General features: G+C 39.7%; 2 protein-coding genes across 7 annotated transcripts in view; both read left to right on the forward strand.

The window, feature by feature from the left end:
* The window catches only part of PTGR2 (prostaglandin reductase 2), a 35,100-nt gene extending 27,172 nt beyond the window's left edge, over positions 1–7,928 (forward strand). For all 5 annotated transcript variants that reach the window (XM_025869688.2, XM_073895542.1, XM_025869687.2 and 2 more), the window contains one exon: positions 6,894–7,928. In XM_025869688.2, coding sequence (XP_025725473.1) covers positions 6,894–6,970 — 77 coding nt within the window. In that variant the 3' untranslated portion in view covers positions 6,971–7,928. The remainder of the gene's footprint in view (positions 1–6,893) is intronic.
* A 1,038-nt stretch (positions 7,929–8,966) lies between these two features.
* Positions 8,967–22,503, forward strand: part of ZNF410 (zinc finger protein 410) — a 38,846-nt gene continuing 25,309 nt past the window's right edge. Inside the window, exons 1-4 of one of the 2 annotated variants that reach the window (XM_025869684.2) lie at positions 9,028–9,112; positions 19,095–19,203; positions 21,079–21,260; positions 22,310–22,445. In XM_025869684.2, the coding sequence (XP_025725469.1) occupies positions 21,228–21,260; positions 22,310–22,445 (169 nt within the window). In that variant the 5' untranslated portion in view covers positions 9,028–9,112; positions 19,095–19,203; positions 21,079–21,227. Of the gene's footprint in view, positions 9,113–19,094; positions 19,204–21,078; positions 21,261–22,309; positions 22,446–22,503 lie in introns of both variants that reach the window. The other variant, XM_025869683.2, reaches the window with a different exon arrangement.

Below are 22,503 nucleotides of genomic sequence, written 5' to 3' on the forward strand. Positions count from 1 at the left end.
GTATGAGTTCTAGCAGTTTTGGGGTGGAGTCTTTTGGGTTTTCCACGTACAGTATCATATCATCTGCAAAGAGTGAGAGTTTGACTTCCTCTTTGCCGATTTGGATCTTTGTGTCTTCCTCAATTTCTTTCATGAGTATTTTATAGTTTTCTGAGTACAGATCCTTTGCCTCTTTGGTTAAATTTATTCCTAGGTATCTTATGGTTTTGGGTGCAATTGTAAATGGGATCGACTCCTTGATTTGTCTCTCTTCTGTCTTGTTGTTGGTGTATAGGAATGCCACTGATTTCTGTGCATTGATTTTATATCTTGCTACTTTACTGAATTCCTGTATGAGTTCTAGCAGTTTTGGGGTGGAGTCTTTTGGGTTTTCCACGTACAGTATCATATCATCTGCAAAGAGTGAGAGTTTGACTTCCTCTTTGCCGATTTGGATGCCTTTGATTTCTTTTTGTTGTCTGACTGCTGTGGCTAGGACTTCTAATACTATATTGAATAGCAGTGGTGAGAGTGGACATCCCTGCCGCGTTCCTGACCTTAGGGGAAAAGCTCTCAGCCTTTCCCCATTGAGAATGATATTCGCTTTAGGTTTTTCATAGATGGCTTTTATGATATTGCGGTATGTAGCCTCTATCCCTATACTCTGAAGAGTTTTGATCAAGAAAGGATGCTGTACTTTGTCAAATGCTTTTTCTGCATCTATTGAGAGGATCATATGATTCTTGTTCTTTCTTTTGTTAATGTATTGTATCACGTTGATTGATTTGCGGATGTTGAACCAGCCTTGCAGCCCAGGGATAAATCCCACTTGGTCATGGTGAATAATCCTTTTAATGTACTGTTGGATCCTATTGGCTAGTATTTTGGTGAGAATTTTTGCATCCATGTTCATCAAGGATATTGGTCTGTAATTCTCTTTTTTGATGGGGTCTTTGTCTGGTTTTGGGATCAAGGTAATGCTGGCCTCATAAAATGAGTTTGGAAGTTTTCCTTCCATTTCTATTTTTTGGAACAGTTTCAGGAGAATAGGTATTAATTCTTCTTTAAATGTCTGATAGAATTCCCCTGGGAAGCCATCTGGCCCTGGGCTTTTGTTTCCTGGGAGATTTTTGATGACTGCTTCAATTTCCGTAGTGGTTATAGGTCTGTTCAGGTTTTCTTTTTCTTCCTGGTTCAATTTTGGTAGTTGATACATCTCTAGGAATGCACCCATTTCTTCCAGGTTATCTAATTTGCTGGCATAGAGTTTCTCATAATATGTTCTTATAATTGTTTGTATTTCTTTGGTGTTGGTTGTGATCTCTCTTTCATTCATGATTTTGTTGATTTGGGTCATTTCTCTTTTCTTTTGGATAAGTCTGGCCAGGGGTTTATCAATCTTGTTAATTCTTTCAAAGAACCAGCTCCTAGTTTCGTTGATCTGTTCTACTGTTCTTTTGGTTTCTAGTTCATTGATTTCTGCTCTGATCTTTATTATTTCTCTTCTGCTGCTGGGTTTAGGCTTTATTTGCTGTTCTTTCTCCAGCTCCTTTAGGTGTAGGGTTAGGTTGTGTATTTGAGACCTTTCTTGTTTCTTGAGAAAGGCTTGTATTGCTATATACTTTCCTCTCAGGACTGCCTTTGCTGTATCCCAAAGATTTTGAACAGTTGTGTTTTCATTTTCATTGATTTCCATGAATTTTTTTAATTCTTCTTTAATTTCCTGGTTGACCCATTCATTCTTTAGTAGGATGCTCTTTAGCCTCCATGTATTTGAGTTCTTTCCGACTTTCCTCTTGTGATTGAGTTCTAGTTTCAAAGCATTGTGATCTGAAAATATGCAGGGAATGATCCCAATCTTTTGGTACCAGTTGAGACCTGATTTGTGACCTAGGATGTGATCAATTCTGGAGAATGTTCCATGGGCACTAGAGAAGAATGTGTATTCTGTTGCTTTGGGATGGAATGTTCTGAATGTGTCTGTGAAGTCCATTTAGTCCAGTGTGTCATTTAAAGTCTTTATTTCCTTGTTGATCTTTTGCTTAGATGATCTGTCCATTTCAGTCAGGGGGGTGTTAAAGTCCCCCACTATTATTGTATTGTTGTCAATGTGTTTCTTTGCTTTTGTTATTAATTGCCTTATATAATTGGCTGCTCCCATGTTCGGGGCATAGATATTTACAATTGTTAGATCTTCTTGTTGGATAGACCCTTTAAGTAGGATATAGTGTCCTTCCTCATCTCTTATTACAGTCTTTGTGTTAAAATCTAGTTCGTCTGATATAAGGATTGCCACCCCAGCTTTCTTTTGATGTCCATTAGCATGGTAAATGGTTTTCCACCCCCTCACTTTCAATCTGGGGGTGTCTTTGGGTCTAAAATGAGTCTCTTGCAGACAGCATATTGATGGGTCTTGTTTTTTAATCCAATCTGATAGCCTGTGTCTTTTGATTGGGGCATTTAACCCATTTACATTCAGGGTAACTATTGAAAGGTATGAATTTAGTGCCATTGTATTGCCTGTAAGGTGACTGTTAGTGTATGTTGTCTGTGTTCCTTTCTGATCTTTGCTGCTTTTAGGCTCTCTCTTTGCTTAGAGGACCCCTTTCAATATTTCTTGGAGGGCTGGTTTCGTGTTTGCAAATTCCTTTAATTTTTGTTTGTTCTGGAAGCTTTTTATCTCTCCTTCTATTTTCAATGACAGCCTAGCTGGATATAGTATTCTTGGCTGCATATTTTTCTCGTTTAGTGCTCTGAAGATATCTTGCCAGTCCTTTCTGGCCTGCCAGGTCTCTGTGGATAGGTCTGTTGCCAATCTAATGTTTCTACCATTGTAGGTTACATATCTCTTCTCCCGAGCTGCTTTCAGGATTTTCTCTTTGTCTCTGAGACTCGTAAGTTTTATTATTAGATGTCGGGGTGTTGACCTATTTTTATTGATTTTGAGAGGGGTTCTCTGTGCCTCCTGGATTTTGATGCCTGTTTCCTTCCTCACATTAGGGAAGTTCTCTGCTATTATTTGCTCCAATATACCTTCTGCCCCCCTCTCTCTCTCTCTTCTTCTTCTGGGATCCCAATTATTCTAATGTTGTTTCGTCTTATCGTATCACTTATCTCTCGAATTCTGCCCTCGTGATCCTGTAGTTGTTTCTCTCTCTTTTTCTCAGCCTCTTTATTTTCCATCATTTGGTCTTCTATATCACTGATTCTCTCTTCTGCCTCATTTATCCTAGCAGTTAGTGCCCCCATTTTTGATTGCACCTCATCAATAGCCTTTTTGATTTCGATTTGGTTAGATTTTAGTTCTTTTATTTCTCCAGAAAGGGTTTCTCTAATAACTTCCACGCTTTTTTCAAGCCCAGCTAGTATCTTTAAAGTCATGATTCTGAACTCTAGGTCCGACATCGTACTAATGTCCGTATTGAGTAGGTCCCTGGCTGACGGTACTACCTCTTGTTCTTTTTGCTGAGGTGATTTTTTTCATCTTGTCATTTTGTCCAGAGGAGAATAGATGAATGAGAGAACAAAATGCTAACAGGTTTACAACGTCCCCAGCAAATGTACTGTATACAAATCAGAAAAGACCTGAAACCAGGGGAAAAGAAAGGGAAAGAAAGAAAAAAGAAAGAGAAAAAAAAAAAGAAAAAAGATAAAAACAAAAACAGAACAATACAAAAAAAGCAGAATATGATCAAATATGATCAGGCTAGTGCATAGATCAGTGCCACACACTAGATTTTGGGTGTATTTTGGTCTGTTAGAAAAAAGTGCCTCCTAAAATTTTAAAGGAAGAAAGACATATATGTACAAAATAAGTGTTGATACAATGAAGGGATGGAAGATGATTGTAAATATGAAAATTATAAAAGATTTTATAAAAGGACTTGATAAGATAAGAAGTTGTTTGAAAAAAGAAAGAAGAAGATTTAAGAAAAAAAAAGGAAAAAGGGAGAGAATGTGATCAGGCAGGAGACTAGAACAAAGCCATACACTAGTGATTTAGGGTATATTTTGATCTGTTAGAAGAAACTGTATCTCAAAATTTTAAAGAGAGAACAACTTATATATATATGCCAAAAATAAGGGTAACTACTATGAAGGGATAAAATATGACTCTAAAAATGAAAAATAAAAATGTTTTTTTTAAAAAAAGGGATTGATAAGATGTTGGTTGAAAAAGGGAAAAAGAAAAATAAAAAAAAACAGTTAACAAAAATTAACTTTGATGAACTAATGAATCATGGTAAAAAAAGGCCATGAATTCTATGTGCAGTATTCCCCTAGCGCTGGAGTTCTCCCGTTCTCCTTGATCGGTAAACTTGGTCTTGGCTTGCTGGCTGTTCATGCTGATCTTCTGGGGGAGGGGCCTGTTGCTGTGGTTTCCAAATGTCTTTGCCGGAGGCTGAATTGCCCCGCCCTTGTCGGTCAGGGCTAAGGAAGCTGCTTGGGTTTGCTCTCAGGAGCTTTTGTTCCCTGCAAGCTCTCGGTACAGCTTTGGAGGATCAGGGTGAAAATGGTGGCCTCCCAATCTCCACCCGGAGGAGCTGAGAACTCGGGGCCCCGCTCCTCAGTGTGCCCCCAGAGAAAAGCAGTCACTCCCGTCTCCCTGGTCTCCAGCCGCACTCCGTGCTCACTCGGCCTGTGACCCAGCGTTGCTATCTCTGGCACCCGACCCCGTGTGGAGTCTCCAAACCCAGCAGATCCCTGCGGTGCGCTCCCGCACCGCTCCTCCCCGGGAAGGAAGGGGCGTCTCCCCGGCTCTGCCGCTTGTTGGGTCCCTGCTGGAGGAGCAGTGGCCCAACTGGGCCGCGGATCACAGTTTATGGCAACCCCGAGCTGAGAACCCGCGCCTCGGCTCCGTCTCAGCAGCTGGCTTCCCCGCTGTGATACCTGGGAGCTCTGCTGCACTCAGGCACCCCCGGTCTTTCTGTGACCCCGAGGGTCCTGAGACCACACTGTCCCGGGAGGATTCCACCCCCTGCTTAGCCACTGCAGCGACGTCCCTCAGCCAAGCCAACTTCTAAAAGGTCCGATTTTGTGCTCGGCGGCTCTACCACTTGCCAGAAGCGGCGGGCGGAGGCCCCTCCCCCGCCATCTATCCTCCCGAATATCGCCCTGGATTCACTTCGCACGTCCTACCTTCCAGGAAGTGGTCGCTTCTCTGTTCAGAGAGTTGTTGCTACTCTCCTCTTCGATCTCCTGTTGAGTTCGTAGGTGTTCAGAATGGTTTGATCCCTATTCAGCTGAATTCCTGAGACCAGGCGAAATCTAGGTCTCCTACTCCTCCGCCATCTTGCTCCGCCTCCTGTTTTTTTCTTTTTAAAGCATTTCTTTCTTTCCTGTAAAACCACCCTGCGAGTTTACTTAAATATCTTCATCAAACTTCGTTAAAGTTCAGCTTAGAGGTATTTAAGAAGTATTGTTTTCATTTCAAATCATAAAATAAATGTTTCTTTGGTTTTGAAACAAGTTACGAAAAAAACGTAAGAATCATGAAAGTCATTTAGCTTCTACGTAACTTTTTCAGATTGGTTTTATTTATTTATTTATTTGAGAGAGAGCGCCAGTGAGCATGAGCAGGGGGGAGGAGCAGAGGAAGAGGGAGTAGCAGGCTCCCTACTGAGCAGGGAGCCCAAATGCTGGGCAATCCCAGGATCCTGAGATCATGACCTGAGCCCACGGCAGACACTTAAGGGACTGAGCCACCCAGGTGCCCCCAGGTTGAATGGTTCTAAGGCATCATAAGATTATATTAAACAGATTTTCAATATTTAAGTTTTTTTTTTTAAGATTTTATTTATTTATTTGAGAGAGAGAGAGTGAGCATGAGCCACAAGTTGGGGGGGGTGGGAGGGGAGACAAGGGGAGAGGCAGACATCCTGCTGAGCAGGAAGCCTGGCATGGGGCTCAGTCCCAGGACCCTGGGATCATGACCTGAGCTGAAGGCAGAAGCTTAAACAAGTGAGCCACCCAGGCGCCCCTAGGTTTTTTTTTTCCTAATATACACAGATTTCAACATTCTTTGTTTCAAATGAGAGATTAAACTGATTTTTTGACTTTTATAGAAAAAATATTTAATACATTTGACCAATATGTTTACCAAACAGAAATATAAATTTCACTCATTTTCCTGGCATAAACAGATGTGTATTTTACTTAGTAAAACTTTATGATTAGATTTCTATTTTTTTTTTAAAGATTTTATTTATTTGACAGAGCTAGAGAGCACAAGCAGGGGGAGGGGAAGAGGGAGAGGGAGAAGCAAACTCTCCGCTGAGCAGGAAGCCCATGGAGGGGCTAGATCCCAGGACTCCAGGATCACGACCCGAGCCAAAGGCAGGTGCTTAACTGACTGAGCCACCCAGGCGCCCCAAGATTTCTATAATCTTTTTAATTTTTGGAGAGAGTGCGCGAGTGGGGATAGGGAGTACGGGGACGTGGGGGGAGGCAGAGGCAGAAGGAGAGAGAATCCCAGGCACGCTCCACGCCCAGCACAGAGCCCAGTGTGGGGCTCCACCTCATGACCCAGAGATCACCACCCAGAGATCAGGACCTGAGTGGAAATCGAGAGTTGATCACTTAGCCACCCAGGTGCCCCAGATTTCTATTATTTTTAATAGTTTTTGGAAAATTGATTTTCCTGACATTTTATCCTCATACTTATTCTAGTCTTCAGACTCTGTAAACAGTGAATATTGAGGTAGATATAAATATTTATAGTTTGGGTAAAAGCACATTTTTAAGATATAAATTGGGTTAGTTTATCTTGTAACTTCTTTTCATGACAGTTTCCTTCTATTCTTAATATTAAAATCATCACAGAAATTATTCAAATTAACTGTTTCATGTACTAATAAACATGTATGATAGTGATATTCATGTTTTCATATAACCTAGGTTTTTTTTCTTTCTAGCTGCATTCCAGTCCATGATGACAGGAGGTAACATAGGAAAGCAGATAGTTTGCATTTCAGAAGAAACCTCTGTGTAATCTGTATAAGCATCTTTATCAAGGAAATATACAGATTTCTTTCCATTTTGCAGAAAGATTTTTAAGATACAATAAAAAATATCTTAGAGTACAGATGGCTTTTTATTTAAATGTGATCCTTGGTAATATTTTCTAGTTGCATAATTTTTTCCTATATCTTCAATATCATATGTGTTCTCTATATCCAACATGATTATTTACAGTAATAGATTGAAGTCAACATGACCTATTTTTCTTTCTTTTAGTAAAACTGATATATGATATTTGATCAGATATTCTGAAACCACTGGAGATTTGATATAAGTGCTTAATGGATCAGCTTAATAAGTCAATTTTTAGTTAATAACTTTTATTTAAAATAGAATGCTTGAGAAGACACATAGTAAATACATGTTGACCTGAAAATGCTTTACATAATTCTTGAACTGTAACTTGGTATAAGAATAGAATTGGGATGGCTTTTCTATATTGTAGATGGAAGAGATTTAATGGCAGAGCATGTGTTGGGGTTTGGGGGGAATTTAGAGCTTGTGGAGCAGTTTTTAGGATAGGAGAGCAGAGGTTTTGTGTTGAGAAGAAAACAGGTCAGTCAGGTTGTTGAAAAAGACTAGTTTATTACAGAGGATTATCTGTTTGTGTTTTGCTAAATAATTTACTGTATAGCCTAAAAACTCAAATATATGTATTGATAAAAGCATGTTTGTTTTAGGTTAGCAGTTACATACTGTCAAATAGTGTAAAGATTTTGAGGGCAAATAGATAAAAACATCACTTGAAGTTTTAAGTGATCAGAAAGATTTAGGCAACAAAGACAGCTTTAGAAAATGACAGGACTGAGCAAATTAACAGTTGGTTGTAAACATGAGTGTTCAAGATCTAATGTACCTCTAAATAAGATGGTTTGTTTCATTAATTATAATCAACCCTTTACAACAATAAAATTGAAGATATTTTTCAAGTGTTGTGCTGGTTTATGGTCACCTTTTTACACCCTGCTATATACTTTTGTCTGCAACATTTGTAGGACGTAGATTCAAACTGTGTGAGTCATCAGTCACTCCAGCTGACCTCAGTGTCCTCTTCTTTTATATACCTTTCCTGGATCATTTCGAGAGCGCTGTATGTTGATAACTCCCAAATCTGCATCTCTATTTCTGACCTCTTACTTGAGCTTAGGACCTCCCAAGTAAAATATCCTGTTGGCACGCGGGATAAACTGTTTATCTAAAGAGGAGTCACCTTCCTCTTACACGTTTCTGCTTTGTTTTTAAATCACCATTGTGCACCCAAACTAATACTCATTCAGATGGCCTGTCATCAGGCCTGTCAACGCTGAAAATGCCTTAGAGAACTCCTTTAATTCCCACTGTCACTATTTTAGTTGAGTTCCTCATCCTTTGGCACACAGCAAGTATTTAAAAATTAGTAATTTCAAAGTCTCAACCGCATAAAGCTCTAACGTGATGGCATCCAGCCTGGAACTCAAGTGTTCTAGCCCCCAGTGTGGGTATTCGAGAGCTCTTTCCATCCTCATATAGGGATCCCAGACTCTAGGGAATTCATATTAGAAGAAAAGTTGTACACCTGAGTCTCAATTCTTACCCTGTCCCGAATGCAATGCAGAACTAGATTCTGCAAGTTCCCTTCTCAGGCAGCGAAGCTTTGAGGTCCTCTTCAGTGAGAACTTCGGTAAATGTTTAAGTAGTGCTCTCTTTCTCGCTGGCCTCCATTGTAACTAGTTCCGCTCTCAGCTGACAGGAAAAACTACCCCATCTGCTGCTGCAAGGAAGCAGTGATGTCACGGCTGGAATGAACTGACCCCGTTTTCGGGCTTCGCAGATCGCCGGGCCCCAAGGCCCGGAATGAACAGGGCTCGGGAGGCCACAGCTCCTAGCGTCCGGAGGCCCGGCCCTGCGCAGACAGCCCGGCCTCCCGCCTCCCTCCATCCCTCCACGCCTCGGGCGGAACCCCGCGCCGGGCCGCCCAGGTCCAGCCTGGGGCGAGCGAGTGGGTGTGAGCGTTGGGGGCCGGCCAAACTTCCTGTCCCGCGCTGCCGCTGCTTCCGGCGGGAGCCGGAAGACGCTGTGTGTGGACGGAATTCGGGACCGCCTTGACGGCTAGCAGGCTGCCCGGGACGGGAAGGTGAGCTCCGGTCTGGGCCAGGCCACACCCGCGCAGCTAGGTGGTCCCCGAGAGGGAGGGAGCCAGTACCGGCTCCTCAGGGGCTCGGGCCGAGTTCGCCTCCGGAGAGGACAGGGAGACCGCCCCCCTTGGGCACCCCTCCCAGATCTGGCGGGCCCGGGAGCGGCCGGTCTGAAGCCCTACGGCTTCGGCCCTTCCCCTCGCGGCGTTGTGGCCGATGTGATTGCTCCTTTGCTTGGTTTTGGGGGTAGGGGCTTAGGAACAAGACGGTCTTGAGAAAGCTGGAGTCAGCAGCGAGTCCCTAAGGGCGGGGGCTGCTGGACTGCACCCGCAGCCGGGCCCTGCCCGCGGGCCTTGGGGCCCTACACCAAGGCCTTTGCAGAGGGGGAAAGAGGATGCCAAGAGGACTCTGCCCTGGATTATTTCATCCCAGAGCTACCCTCTTTCATACGTCCACTTATTTCCTGGGTCTAGAAGAAGGAAGGCTGCCGGCTCTGAGGGGCTTGGCTCCTGGCTTCTCCTTCGCCTGTCATTTCAAGGCGAGGCTGTGGGCTGTGTTTACAGCCTGTATGCGTTCGCCGGTTGAATTTATCCTCTGAAGTTTCTTCAGAGGAAAGAATGGAGTTAGTTTATTAAAGTTTATCCTACTTGCTCATGAGGCCTGAAATGCATTTAGGCACCATTTGGAAGTTAAATATTACTAACCTGGGACTTAAGAATTTGTACTTAATCACTTTGGCACATGGGTCAACGTAACATATTTGCAAGGAGAGTAAAAGAAACATTTTGAAATAGAGTCAGTGGCATTTTGTTGTTAGGGAGTGAGAAATTCCACTTTGTGTTATCTTAGCGTGGACAGAGTAAAGTCAACGGAAGATTTAGGTGCTAATTTTTAAGAATTCTTGCCTTTAAGTACATGTTTGATTTTTGACAAGTTACTTGATCTCTAGTGCTTTTGTTTCTCCTGTGTAGGTGAAGAGGCTTACCTATTTATTCAGCAGATACTTTTTGAATGCTTAGTTTGTTCAAAGCATCATACTAGGTTAATGAGAGTTAGAATGAATAAATTCAACGACCTTAACCAGTGAAAAAGATATGCATGTAGACTAACAGCCAGGGCGGGATGGAATAGTTGCTAAAGAGAGGTGAAACAGTGTGTTGCCAAAAACACCAAAGAAAAGCACAGATTTGTTTTGATTGGAGGGAAAGGATCAGTGTCTTAGTGGAGGATGGCATTTGAGTTGTATTTTAAAGGCTGGAAAGGATTTCAAAATATCACAGCTGGATTGGGAGTGTTTATTACTGGTGGAAGAACTGTTCTAAGCAAAGACTTGAGCACTGAAATAGGCTGGTGTTCATTCCAAAAGCCAGTCCATGGGGGATGGAGTAAAGGGTTAATTGGAGAATATGGACAGTGCTGTAACTGGAACAGTATTTGAGGATATACTGTAGAATATTTGAAATGCCATGCTTAGGAATTTGACGAGTACTCTGAGGCACTGAATTTTGAGTGAGTGGAGTAACATAAGCATTTCTGTTTCGGAAAGATAACTCAAGCGGCTGCATTAAAAGATGGATTGAAAAGGGGAATTTTTAGGACAGGGTGACCAGTTAGAAGCCTATTTTAATAGTGTACTTGAAAGATAATGAGACCTAAACAGGGTATTACAGGAGGAATAAATTTGGGGGAATCAGAACTACTGGGGTTATTTAAATATGGAGGATGAGAGACATTGTTAAAGACCTAGAATTTACAGCTGCGTGGGAAGAAGATTGGGCAATAATTGAAATGGGTAATACAGGAAGAAGAACAAGTTTGGTGGTGGAGATGATAATCTGGATTTTGGACATTGTTAGGTTTGAGATGGATATCCATGGGGAGATAAGCAGTTAGAAATGAAAATTTGGAGTTCAGAAGAGAGGTCAGGAGTAGAGACAAAAATTCCGGTATTTGCATGTCATTCATTACTCTACAGATATTTATTCAGTGCTTACTAGGTGCTTGCAGGGAAGTTTGTATGGAAGCCCTTAAATCTCACAGTAAAGCCAAGAGAGCTTCACAGTATCAGAAATGACTCTTGGAGGCCTGAATTCCTTATGAATTACATAATACTTTGCCAGGCACAATGCTAGGTAGTGGAAGGTAAAGTTGTGACCAAGACAGACTAGTTCCTGCCCTTGTTTATGGAGCTTACAATTTACAGGGTATCCAGACAAAAAATGAATGCTATATAAAACCAAAGGAATTAGAAACAGCAAGACACCTGGGTGGCTCAGTCAGTTAAGTGTCTGCCTTCGGCTCGGGTCATGATCCCAGGGTCCTGAGTCCCACGTCAGGCTCCTTGCTCATCCGGGAGCCTGCTTCTCCCTCTACCTGCCCCTCCCTCTGCTTGTGCTCTTTCTCTCTCTCTCTGTCTGACAAATAAATAAAATCTTAAAGAAAAAAAAGGAATTAGAAACAGAGATAGAGAATAAAGGTGGAAGTATGGGGAGTCTTTGGATAAGACGATCAGAAAAAGCCTCTCTAAATGAGTTGATAGTTAAGCAGAGCCCAGAAGAATGAAAAAGAGCTAACCAATGGAGAGAAAGGTAAAAGCGTTCCAAGGTAGAGGAAATGACATGTGCACATCCCTAACATCAGAAAGAGCTTAATTTGTTCAAGGAACTAAGATGGCTGAAGCTTGGTGAGCACATAAGGGAGACTGACTCTTGAAGTGTGGTTGGAGAAGCACGAGTGGATCACATAAGGTTCTCACAGGCTAGGATAAGGGGTTTGGATTTTGTGTAGGTGCATTGGGAAGCCAAGTAAAGAGTTTCAAGCAGGTGAATGATATAATAGAACTCACATTTTAAGATGCTATTTACTACTGTGAAGAGAATAGAATGGATGGAGGCAAGAGTAGAAGCAGGGAGACCAGTTAGGTGGCACTAACAGTAGTTTAGGACAAGTATTGATGGTGGCCTGAAATAGGGTGGTGACAGTAGAGATAGAAGTAGGTGGATTTGATGTCTCAGTAGGACTTGCAGCTGGACTGGATATTGGGAGCAAAGGAAAGAAAGTAATAAAAACGACTCCTAAATGGGGTGAACGGTGGTCTCGTCTTGAGTAGAGGGTTGTGGTGAGTGGGGCTGGCAGGGTGTGATGGGAAACAGGCTTGGGAGAGAATTCATTTTGGACATGTTAAATTTGAGATATCAAATTAAAATGTTAAGTAGAGATGTCGGGTAAGCAATTGTATATGCAAGTCTGCAGCTGAAAGGAGGTATCTGGGCTGTAGATAAAAATTTTGGTGATGAGCTCCAGGTGTTGTATAGAAGTGTTGAATAACTATTATATACGTGAAACTAATATTGCACTGTATGTTAACTAATTGGAATTTAAATAAAACCTTAAAAAAAATTGAAGACTGTATCATTTAAAGTCATAAGTTTACACTAGGAGGAGAATGTAGCAAGAAAAGAGAGCCTGAATACTATCCTGAGGAATATTAATATTTAGAGGCTGAGTACAGGAAGAGTATAGGAGTTACCAAAGGAAACTGGAGGAATGGCAATGATGTAAGAGTAAAATGAGGAACATGTATCTTGGAAGCAGAGAGTATAAGTGTTGGAGGAAGGAGGCAGTGCTTCTAAGGGATAATACCAGTTATGGCTCTGTTTGCAAGTGACCAGTTTGCTTCAGAAGAGGAATTTATAGCAAGGATGTGGGCAGCTCATGGGATCAAAGGAAATGATGAAGGCCCTGGCTTCATGAAGGACAGGAATCGGAGCAGCTCTAGGGGAGGCTGCTAGCAGCATTACTGGCATGAAAGGGCTGCTGCAGCAGTTTTCAGCCCTTTGTTACTTCTTTGAGAATTCACATTCTGAGGAAGAGTGTCTGATTTGTTCAATATGGGTCAAGTGTCCAACAGTTGGCCAGTGAAGAAAAGAACACCTTAATCTATAGTCTCAACCAGGGATGTATCCAGTTTGGGAGGGGTGGATCCCCAGACATAATGTAGATCTGTCACCCAGGCAGCAGAAATGAATGTGTGACAGTTAAAAACAATAGTTCATTACAAAGGTCAAGTAAGATTGGGGCTGTTAAGTGTCCCTCCAATTTGGTAACATGAAGATCTTTGGTAACCTTTATAAGAGAAGCTTTGGTGAAGTGATGGGATTGGGTAGTGATTGGAGATTTGAAGGTGGAGACAAGTCTCTTGATAAATTTGGCTCTGAAGGATTGAAGAGAAATGGGGAGGTGACTGGAATAAAAATGAAGGCTGTGGGAATGGAACACCTCAGCAGATCCTGGGAAGGAAGAGGGAAGGCCCAGGATGAATCCTATAGTTTCTAAGATTCATTCTGGCTTCACAGTTCTCTAATCCAGATTTCTCTCACTAGTACCTATTATCACTTTGTTCTTAGAATTTAATCAACGTCCATAATATGCTAGATAGGGATATAAAAAGTTACTTGGGCTTTTTTTTTTTAAGATTATTTAATTGTCAGAGAGAGTGCACGCACAAGTAGGAGCGGTGGGCAGAGGGAGAAGCAGGCTCTCCTGCTGAGCAAGGGGCCTGATGCAGGACTTGATCCCAGGCCCCTGGGATCATGACCTGAGCGGAAGGCAGATGCTTCAAGGTCTGAGCCACCCAGGCGTCCCTAGGTACTTTGTTTTTCTTTCCCTAGGAATTTTTTTTTTTTTAGATTTTATTTATTTATTTGTCAGAGAGAGAGAGTGAGTACAAGCAGGGGAGCTGCAGGCAGAGGAAGAAGCAGGCTCCCCACTCAGACACTTAACCCACTGAGCCACCCAGGTGTCCGGTCCCAGGACTACTGTTTTATACCAAAATTTAAACTGTTCTTTTCTTTTCTTTCTTTTCTTCTTTCCTTCCTTCCTTTTTAAAAGATATTTTATTTATTTATTTGACAGAGAGCGAGAGAGGGAACACAAGCAGGGGGAGTGGGAGAGAGAGAAGCAAGGCCTCCCGCTGAGCAGGGAGCCGGATGCTGGGCTCTATCCCAGGACCCTGGGATCATGACCTAGAGTCGAAGGCAGCCTCTTAACAATTGAGCCATCCAGGTGCCCCAAACGGTTCTTTTTAATTTTAATTTTAATTTTAATTTTAATTTTTGAGCATGGTAATTCCCTACCATTAGTAGAATTTTTGTTTTAGTTTTTTTCATCTTCAGTGAAGCATTGTTTGGGTCTATATTTGTGGTCAGCCACAGGTAGGTATGGAGGGAACTGAGAAGCAGATTGGTTACCAATTGGGGGGACCACAGTGTTTCTCAATTTCTTCCCTCTTTTTTCTCACTCCCCCCCCTTCTTTCTGAAAGTGGGCCAAGGTCAAGGCATTTTCTACCTCCCTAAAGTAAGAGCAGTACTGATATTCTAGGCTTTGTTTTCCTAGGGTGGAATCACATTGCTTTTGGGGAGAAGTTGACACAATGATGTTCTGTTTCTTTCTTGAGGCAGAGCAGTAAAAGCCCCTGTTCATCTTTCCTTTTGGAATACACTCCCTTCTGTATGGCAGTCAGGACTGAGGCAAGATACCGCCTGTATCAGCTCTGTTCTCCTGTTGCTTGTTTAGTTTATTTTGGCTTGGTTCTCCCACCCAGTATTTCTCCATGTAGCCTGCATTAGTTTTAGGCCATCTCTACCCTCCTAACTTGGTGTTACCACTAATTCCTGTCTTGTGTAAGGATTCAAGTAATTTCAGTTTCCCCAGGACTCTGATCAATGATAATTGCTGATTGTAATATATGTGTGTATGTATATATGTGTGTATATATATGTATACATATATATAGCAGGTTTATATCAATGGCTTTATGTTTTTTTTTTTTAAAGGTAGGATTTTTTTTTTTTTTTTAAAGATTCCATTTATTTATTTGACAGAGAGATAGAGAGCACAAGTAGGCAGAGTGGCAAGCAGAGGGAGAGGGAGAAGCAGGCTCTCTGCTGAGCAGGGAGCCGGACATGGGGCTCGATCCCAGGACCCTGGGATCATGACCTGAGCCGAAGGCAGCCGCTTAACCGACTGAGCCACCCAGGCGCCCCCAATGGCTTTATGTTTTATGGCTGAGTCTCTTTTTAACATATGTATTTTAGACTTTTGAAGATATTTTATACTGTTTTTCAGTCTTTGGGATGTAATCTGTTAAGTAGCTTTTGAGATCAGTTTAGTGAGTTTTAGTTTTAAAAAATCAGAGTACATGAGATTAGCATAGGCTAGTATTGTTTCATGAAAATGTGTTACTTGTATGTGTCTTAGTATTTCACTCTCTGGGGTATGATGGAAAATGTATCTTACTGTGATTTTCAGTCAAAATGTTTGAAAACCACTGCTTTATAGGGAATTTGGACAGTAATAAAAGGCAGATTTCTTTTCTTTCTTTCTTTTTTTTTTTTGATTTTATTTTAAGTAATCTCTACACCCAACGGGAGGCTGGAACTAACAACCCCAAGATCAAGAGTCACACACACTACCAACTGAACCAGCCAGGCGCATTTCTTAATATTCTAGAGTATACAGAGCATTTGAAACATTTACTTGTTTCTTTTTTTTAAAAGATTTTCTTTATTTATTTGAGCAAGAGAATGAGCTAGAGAGCAGGGAGTGGTGGGGGGGGAGGAAGGGCAGAGGGAGAAGACTCCCCACTGAGCAGGGAGCCCCATGCGACTCCCAGGACCCTGGGATCATGACCTGAGCTGAAGGCAGATGCTTAACCAACTGAGCCACCCAGACGCCCTATTTACTTGTTTCTTAAGCACTTATGCAGAGCTTTGTTTCTGAAGAATTTTTTAATTATGTCTATTGACTGATACATAAATAATCCTAGGGTAGATTTGTTTCATCTGTATTTCAGATGAATTTCCTAGGGCCCAGAAGATGAGTAGCCCGGCTAGGTCTCAACCAAAAAGTCAGAGGCAGAATTTGATTTCTGTTTTAGAGACCTTGGATTTTTTTTTTTTTTAATAAACATATCTCAGCTTCTTTATTTAACTTGTTCAGCTACTTAATGTTAATGCATAATTTGCTGGATGATATTGAGTGTACTGTAGAAGAAGAATGCAGTTAATCAGACTTCAGTTCTCAGGATTTGTTTATTTGGCTAAAAACAGAAGGAGAATTGTTCTCAGGATGGTCTAGATCATGGAGATTGCTATTGTCTTAAATCGGCTTTACTTTTGTTATGAGTTCTTTTGTTACAAATTTACGGAACTTTTCAGAGCTTCTTGTGTTCTTTGCTTTGGTTCATTGCAAAGGTTTGTATTGCCTGCATTCTTTTTAACCTTTAGGCTGACTATGGGATAACATATTAACATTTTCTGCTTTTATTAGCTGTTAACATAATAGCATTGGCAGGGTTAGTGGATTTCTAAAAAACAGAATTTCTGCTAGACCAAGGTAATTTTCTGTAAGCAGTCTAATGTGCTTTGGTGGCCATAAGGAACCATGCACACAGTAGAATCCTGTTGTTGCCAAGAGTAGAGGAAGAAAAGGGTCTGACTAGAACTACTTATTTCATATTTATTAATAATATTTATTAGACCAATCCTTGGGTGTCTGAGATCATTTTGTTTTGTTATGAACTCTATCCACAGCCAAGATGCCTTATTTATGATTTGTGGAAAATACGATTTGACCTTGGTTGCTGATAGTTAAATATCATTATCTCTTATTATTGGGCTAAATTAGTAATTTTTCTAATTTGAAAGGAAAGGGTATAAATTTTGCCTGTCTACCAGGTAAAGATACAAAAAAACCAAAACAAAACAAATATTCATGTTCACATTCAAGAATTTGGGGTGACCACTCAGTATTGCATTTCTAGTCTCTTAATTAATAGCATAAGAAAGCCTGGGAAGAAATCTCCTTGAGACCCATAGTTAACTTAAAAATAGCTTCCTTTTGGGGCACCTGGATGGCTCAGTTAGTTAAGTGGCTGCCTTTGGCTCAGGTCATGATCCCAGGGTTCTTGGGCTCAAGCCCCACATCAGGCTCCCTGCTCAATGGAGAGTCTGCTTCTCTCTCTGCCTGCTGCTCTGCCTACTCGTGCTCTTTCTCTATTTCTCTGTCAAATAAATAAATAAAATCTTAAAAAAAAATAGTTTCCTTTTGAGTAAGAGCCGTGCCTTTCACTCCACTGTCATGCAAATTGCATTTAAAGGAAGAACATTGCATGGGACACTATATTGGCCCCCATACTGGCAATTTTTTATTATGATTACTCTAAATATACTTTGACATAAAGCTAGGTAGTAATTCTCATCCTTCTATGCTGAAGCTCCCAGTAGCTCTTAATCAACTAAAATCAAAACTAAGTTTACAAATAATTCAATAATAACAGTGGTAGGGTCAGTGGATTTTTTAAAAAAAATTAACATGCTGAACCAAGATTGTTTCCTTTAAGCAGTCTAATATATATTTTTAATTGATGAATAGTTGACATACAATGTTAAATTAGTTTCAGATGTACAACATAATGATTTGACAATTTGACACATTACCACAATTTGATACACTACTCATTGCTCACCAGGATAAGGGTAGTTACCATCTGCCACCATACAAATTCATTACAGTATTAGCAGCCTGATGTTTTGATGGCTCTAGGGAACCATGCAGGTAGTACAGTTTAGTTATATCAGTTGCCATGATTTATATCTTTATGAATAAGTATACAGTTGTAAACCACACCATAAACAAAATTCAAAATACCATTCATATTATTTGGTAGGGATGTCGTTTTGCTGAAATGCAGTACTTAATGTTGAACTTAATAGTGGAAAGATTTACCCTTGGATTCAATAATATATTTCCTCTGTTTCTACATTTTAACTTTAGTAATACTATGCAGAGAATATCATACAAGGTATGTATTTTAAAGTGTTAAGACATTGTTAAGCAGCATGTGATAATGGGATCTCAGGTGTAACCAAAACTGACTACAAGTCCTTGAATGCCAATTTTAATGTGGTATTGATAGAGGTATTGTCAGAGTTAGAGTTGCCTTGTTCAGATGAAGATAAGATTTGTGTTGCAAATGAGAACACAGAATGGGAGGAAGTTTGTGCAAATCAGATATCTGATAAGGGGCTTGTATCTAGAATATATAAAGAACTCTTACAATTCAATAATAAAAGGACAACTCAATTTAAAAAATGGGCCAGTGATCTGAATAAGTATTTCTCCTAAAAAGATGTACAAGTGGTCTATAAACACTTGAAGAGATGCTCAGTATCATTAGCCATCAGGTAATGCAACTCAAAACCACAATGAGTTACCATTCACACCTACTAGGAGGGCTATAATAATGTGTTGGTGAGAATGCAGAGAAATCCACTGCTAGTGGGATTGTGAAATGGTGCAGAAAACAGCCTGGTAATTCCTCAAGAGGTTAAACATAGAGTTAACATATGACCTAGCAATTACACATCTAGGTGTATATCCAAAAGAGTAAGAACATATGTCTACTCAAAAACTTGTACATGAATGTTCATAGCAGCATTATTCATAATAGCCAAATTGTAGAAATAATCAAATGTCCATTAAGTGGTACATGGATAAATAAAATGTATATCCATACAATAGAGTATTATTGGCAATAAAAAGAAATTAAGTACTGATTCATGCTACAAGATGGCTGAACCTTGGGAGAATTATGCTAAGTGATAGCAGTCAAGCACAAAAGATCACATGTATAATTCCATTTATATGAAATGTTTAGAATAGGCAAATCCATAGAGATAGGAATTAGTGGTTCCCTCGGCCTGGTTGGGGTGAGGTTTGGGAGGAAATGGGGAGTGATTGCTGATAGGTACAGGTTTTCTTTTTTGGGGTGATGAAATTGTTGTAAAATTGATTGTGGTTGTGGTTGCACAACTCTGTGAATATACTAAAGACAATTTAACTGTACTCTTTAAATGAGTGAATTGTATGGTATATGAATTATATCTCATTGAAGCTGTTATTTAAAAATTGCATTGCAGTTTTTGAAACCTGTTAAATGATAATGGGAATTGAGGATAGAAACAAATTTAATTGCATATTTGCCATCACACTTCCGGCTGATATACATAGCGAGTTGCTGTGTTAAAGGTGAGATTCACACAGTATACTTGATAAGGTACTGCCTGCCTGTGCTACTCTATCCTACCTACTAGTCTCTCTTTAGTTTAGTACACATACAAACCACAAACATGGGCAACAAATTTGGGGAGAACTCAGTTATAATATGGATACCTATTTGTTCCAGAAAATGCTTGTGTTATTTTTTTGAAAAATTATCACTGAAATGAAGACACTAAAATAAACAGATATAAGATATCATAGATAACCATGGACCCTTGAGAAATGGTGATCTAGAGGTGGCTCTTAAACTATAAGAGAGGTGGCAGCTTCCTTCTTTAAATTTTATTACAGCTTTGCAAAAGTATCTAAGATCTAGTATATGATTTTTCCCTCGTCCAGTGCATATATTCATAAACTTCATTTTTTTTTTCATTTTTCATTGGGTAAGGATAATGGAAACGCAGGGAGCATCATTGGTTTCTAAGAAACCTAACAAATATAAAGGGCAGCAAATAGTTGTTTAGTTTCCTAGAGATTTTACATCCCTGGAAACTCAAGAGTTTGAGGAACCTTAAGAATAACCTAAACAAATATTTGGTTATTTCTTGGCTTCTTGAGATGACCTGGAATTGGGGAGAAGGAATTCTTAAACCCTGGTGTTTCAAGGTCAGACATAGATGTAAGTAGATAGGTGTAATCACTATTCCATGCCAACCTGCTCTGTGGGTGGGAGTCCTGGTTCTGCAACTTAATAACTTGAGCAAGTGATGCACTGAACCTTGGTTCCTTCCTCTGTGGAAAAGAGGGATGAATAAACAACATTGTACTATTATGTATAGAGCTTGAATAAGAAGAACGTAGGGGAAAAGTCAGAGATTTATGATACTTGATTTTAAATCATGTGGGAAACTTAAAAGGACACTTTCATTTACATCTTGTGAATTGTTATTTTTTTATGATGAAAGTGAGGATTTCTGGAAGCTAGCAAGGGGGAGAGGAAGGAACCAACAGGACAATAAACATTTATTCAGGAACTTCTAAATGCCTTTTTTGTAGAGTAAGCCTGCCTTGTTCTAACTTTCCAGTTACTTTGGTGTTAATTGAAAACTCCTATCCGGGTACATTTTACACTGTGTAATTACTTTATATATGGCAGAGCTCCCAATTTTAGCACCAATTGTACAAAATACAGTGGACTCTTTTGTCAAAAGTCTGAAAAAATTAAGCGATAAGAAAGTAAGAATTTTAATTATGGGGGGAGAACAGTTACATCAGGGTCCCAAGGGTACTACTTTTGGGAAACACTGTTCATATTTTGACTGTATAACTACTTTTAGAAAGATGAGGAAATTGAGAAAAGAAAAATAAGTCATACCAGCCTGCCACCTAATATAGTTATTATCATAGTTGTATTAATTTCCTTTTACTTTTTTTCTGTTCATATCTTAATTAGTTTTAATAGCAAGTATATAATTTTGTATTTTGTTTTTGTAATTTAACATGTCATTGGCACTTCTTGTTGCATTATTTTTATAACCATATTTTTAAGTGACAGTGCCATAATCTAATTAGCCATTCCCTAAGTGTTGGGCATATATGTGTATTTATATCTTGCTTGCAGTTGTTTATTATTATAGATGCTAACATTAAGTTCTTTGGGCATATACTTTTTCTGTTTTTAAGACCTTTTAAAAAATAGATTATTGGAAGTAGAAATTCTACAAAGTACAACTTTTAATGGATTTTGACATCTATTGGGCTTGTTCTATTTTAAAACAAGTGTTTTGGGCTGACTTCTTTATTTGTTTGCTTGTGATTTTCAGATATGTGGAGACGTGCCTTTATTTATTTAGCTACATTTTTCTACTCCTCTGATTCTCTCTCTCTCTCATCCTTTTTTAGGCTAAATTGATTACCCACCCAGCACAGCATCTTACAGGAAAAGCATAGCATTTCCTAGAGGAATATGAGCATAACAGGAAGGTGTCGTTGACTCTGAATTAAATTTTTAACCTGTCCCTGAACAGCTACAGGATTTGGAAGCTGAATCAATGTTATCAGATGAGTTAGAATCCAAACCAGAGGTGAGCCCAGGCAGTGCTATTTATTGATTGATTGATTGATTGATTGATTGTGGGCTATCTTCCGAGGTTTGTCTTTAGTTCAGGAAGTCAGTAAACTTCTGTAATGAGCCAGATAGTAAATATTTTAGGTTTTGTGGGCCATATGGTTTTGGTCATAACTACTAGTTTATTACTTTTTCTATCACTAAGTACTTTTTCAAAGATTTAAAAACTCTTTTTTACCTATAGCTTTTTATGTTTAAGTAAGTATAAGTTCTTATACATCTAGGTAATTACATAATGACAAAAGTTTTATATATATGTGGCATATGTGGATATGTATATACATATATAAATATTTACTACCACAACCATTTTTCAGTTAATTTTGTATGTATCTGAAAGTGTTTTCTTTCTAAATGCAATTAGAGGATTTAAATATTATTTATTTATTATTTATTTTATTTTCATTTATTTTTTTAAGTAGGCTCCATGCCTAGTGTGGAGCCCAACATGGGGCTTGAACTCACGACCCTGAGATCAAGACCTGAGCTGAGATCAAGAGTCGGAGGCTTAACTGGCTGAGCCACCCACGTGCCCCTAAACATTTTTTTATTTTTATTCATTTCTCTTCCTTTAATTTTAGTACATCTGTGTCACATAGTGGAAAGGTCAATGAATTTGGAATCAGATTAAGTTTGAAGACTTACTTCCCCTACTAGTCATGTGACCTTAGATAAGTCATTTGATGTCTTCAACTTGATTCCTTATCTTTATTTATTTTTTATATTCCTTATCTTTAAAATACATGTTCAATCTTACTGGGTTAAGGTGAGGATTAAATGAGCCAATATAATACAGCTTTTCTTTAGAACAGAGCACTTGATAAAAATAACTTTAAATGTTATTTTGTAGTTAATTTAGTTTTTCTGTGAATGTGGTTGAGACTAGTAAGCAATAAAGACTTAATTACGCTGTGAACTTTTGGTAAGTTCAGAGGTTTAGATTCATTCCTAACAACTTGTGTTTTTCAATATTGTCTCTTCCTCCTCTCCCCCCCAACCTCCCAGCTCCTGGTACAGTTTGTTCAGAATACGTCCATCCCATTGGGACAGGGGCTAGTAGAATCAGAAGCTAAAGACATTACTTGCTTATCCCTCCTTCCGGTGACTGAGGCCTCAGAATGCAGTCGGCTAATGTTACCAGGTAAAAATTAAGGTTACAAGAAATAAGATAAGCAAGTTTTAAGAGCTTAGCCTCTTCT

This window comes from Callorhinus ursinus, unplaced genomic scaffold (genome assembly GCF_003265705.2).
Source record: "Callorhinus ursinus isolate GAN/ISIS: 27379988/994484 unplaced genomic scaffold, GSC_fseal_2.0 scaffold8, whole genome shotgun sequence".
NCBI lineage: Eukaryota > Metazoa > Chordata > Mammalia > Carnivora > Otariidae > Callorhinus > Callorhinus ursinus.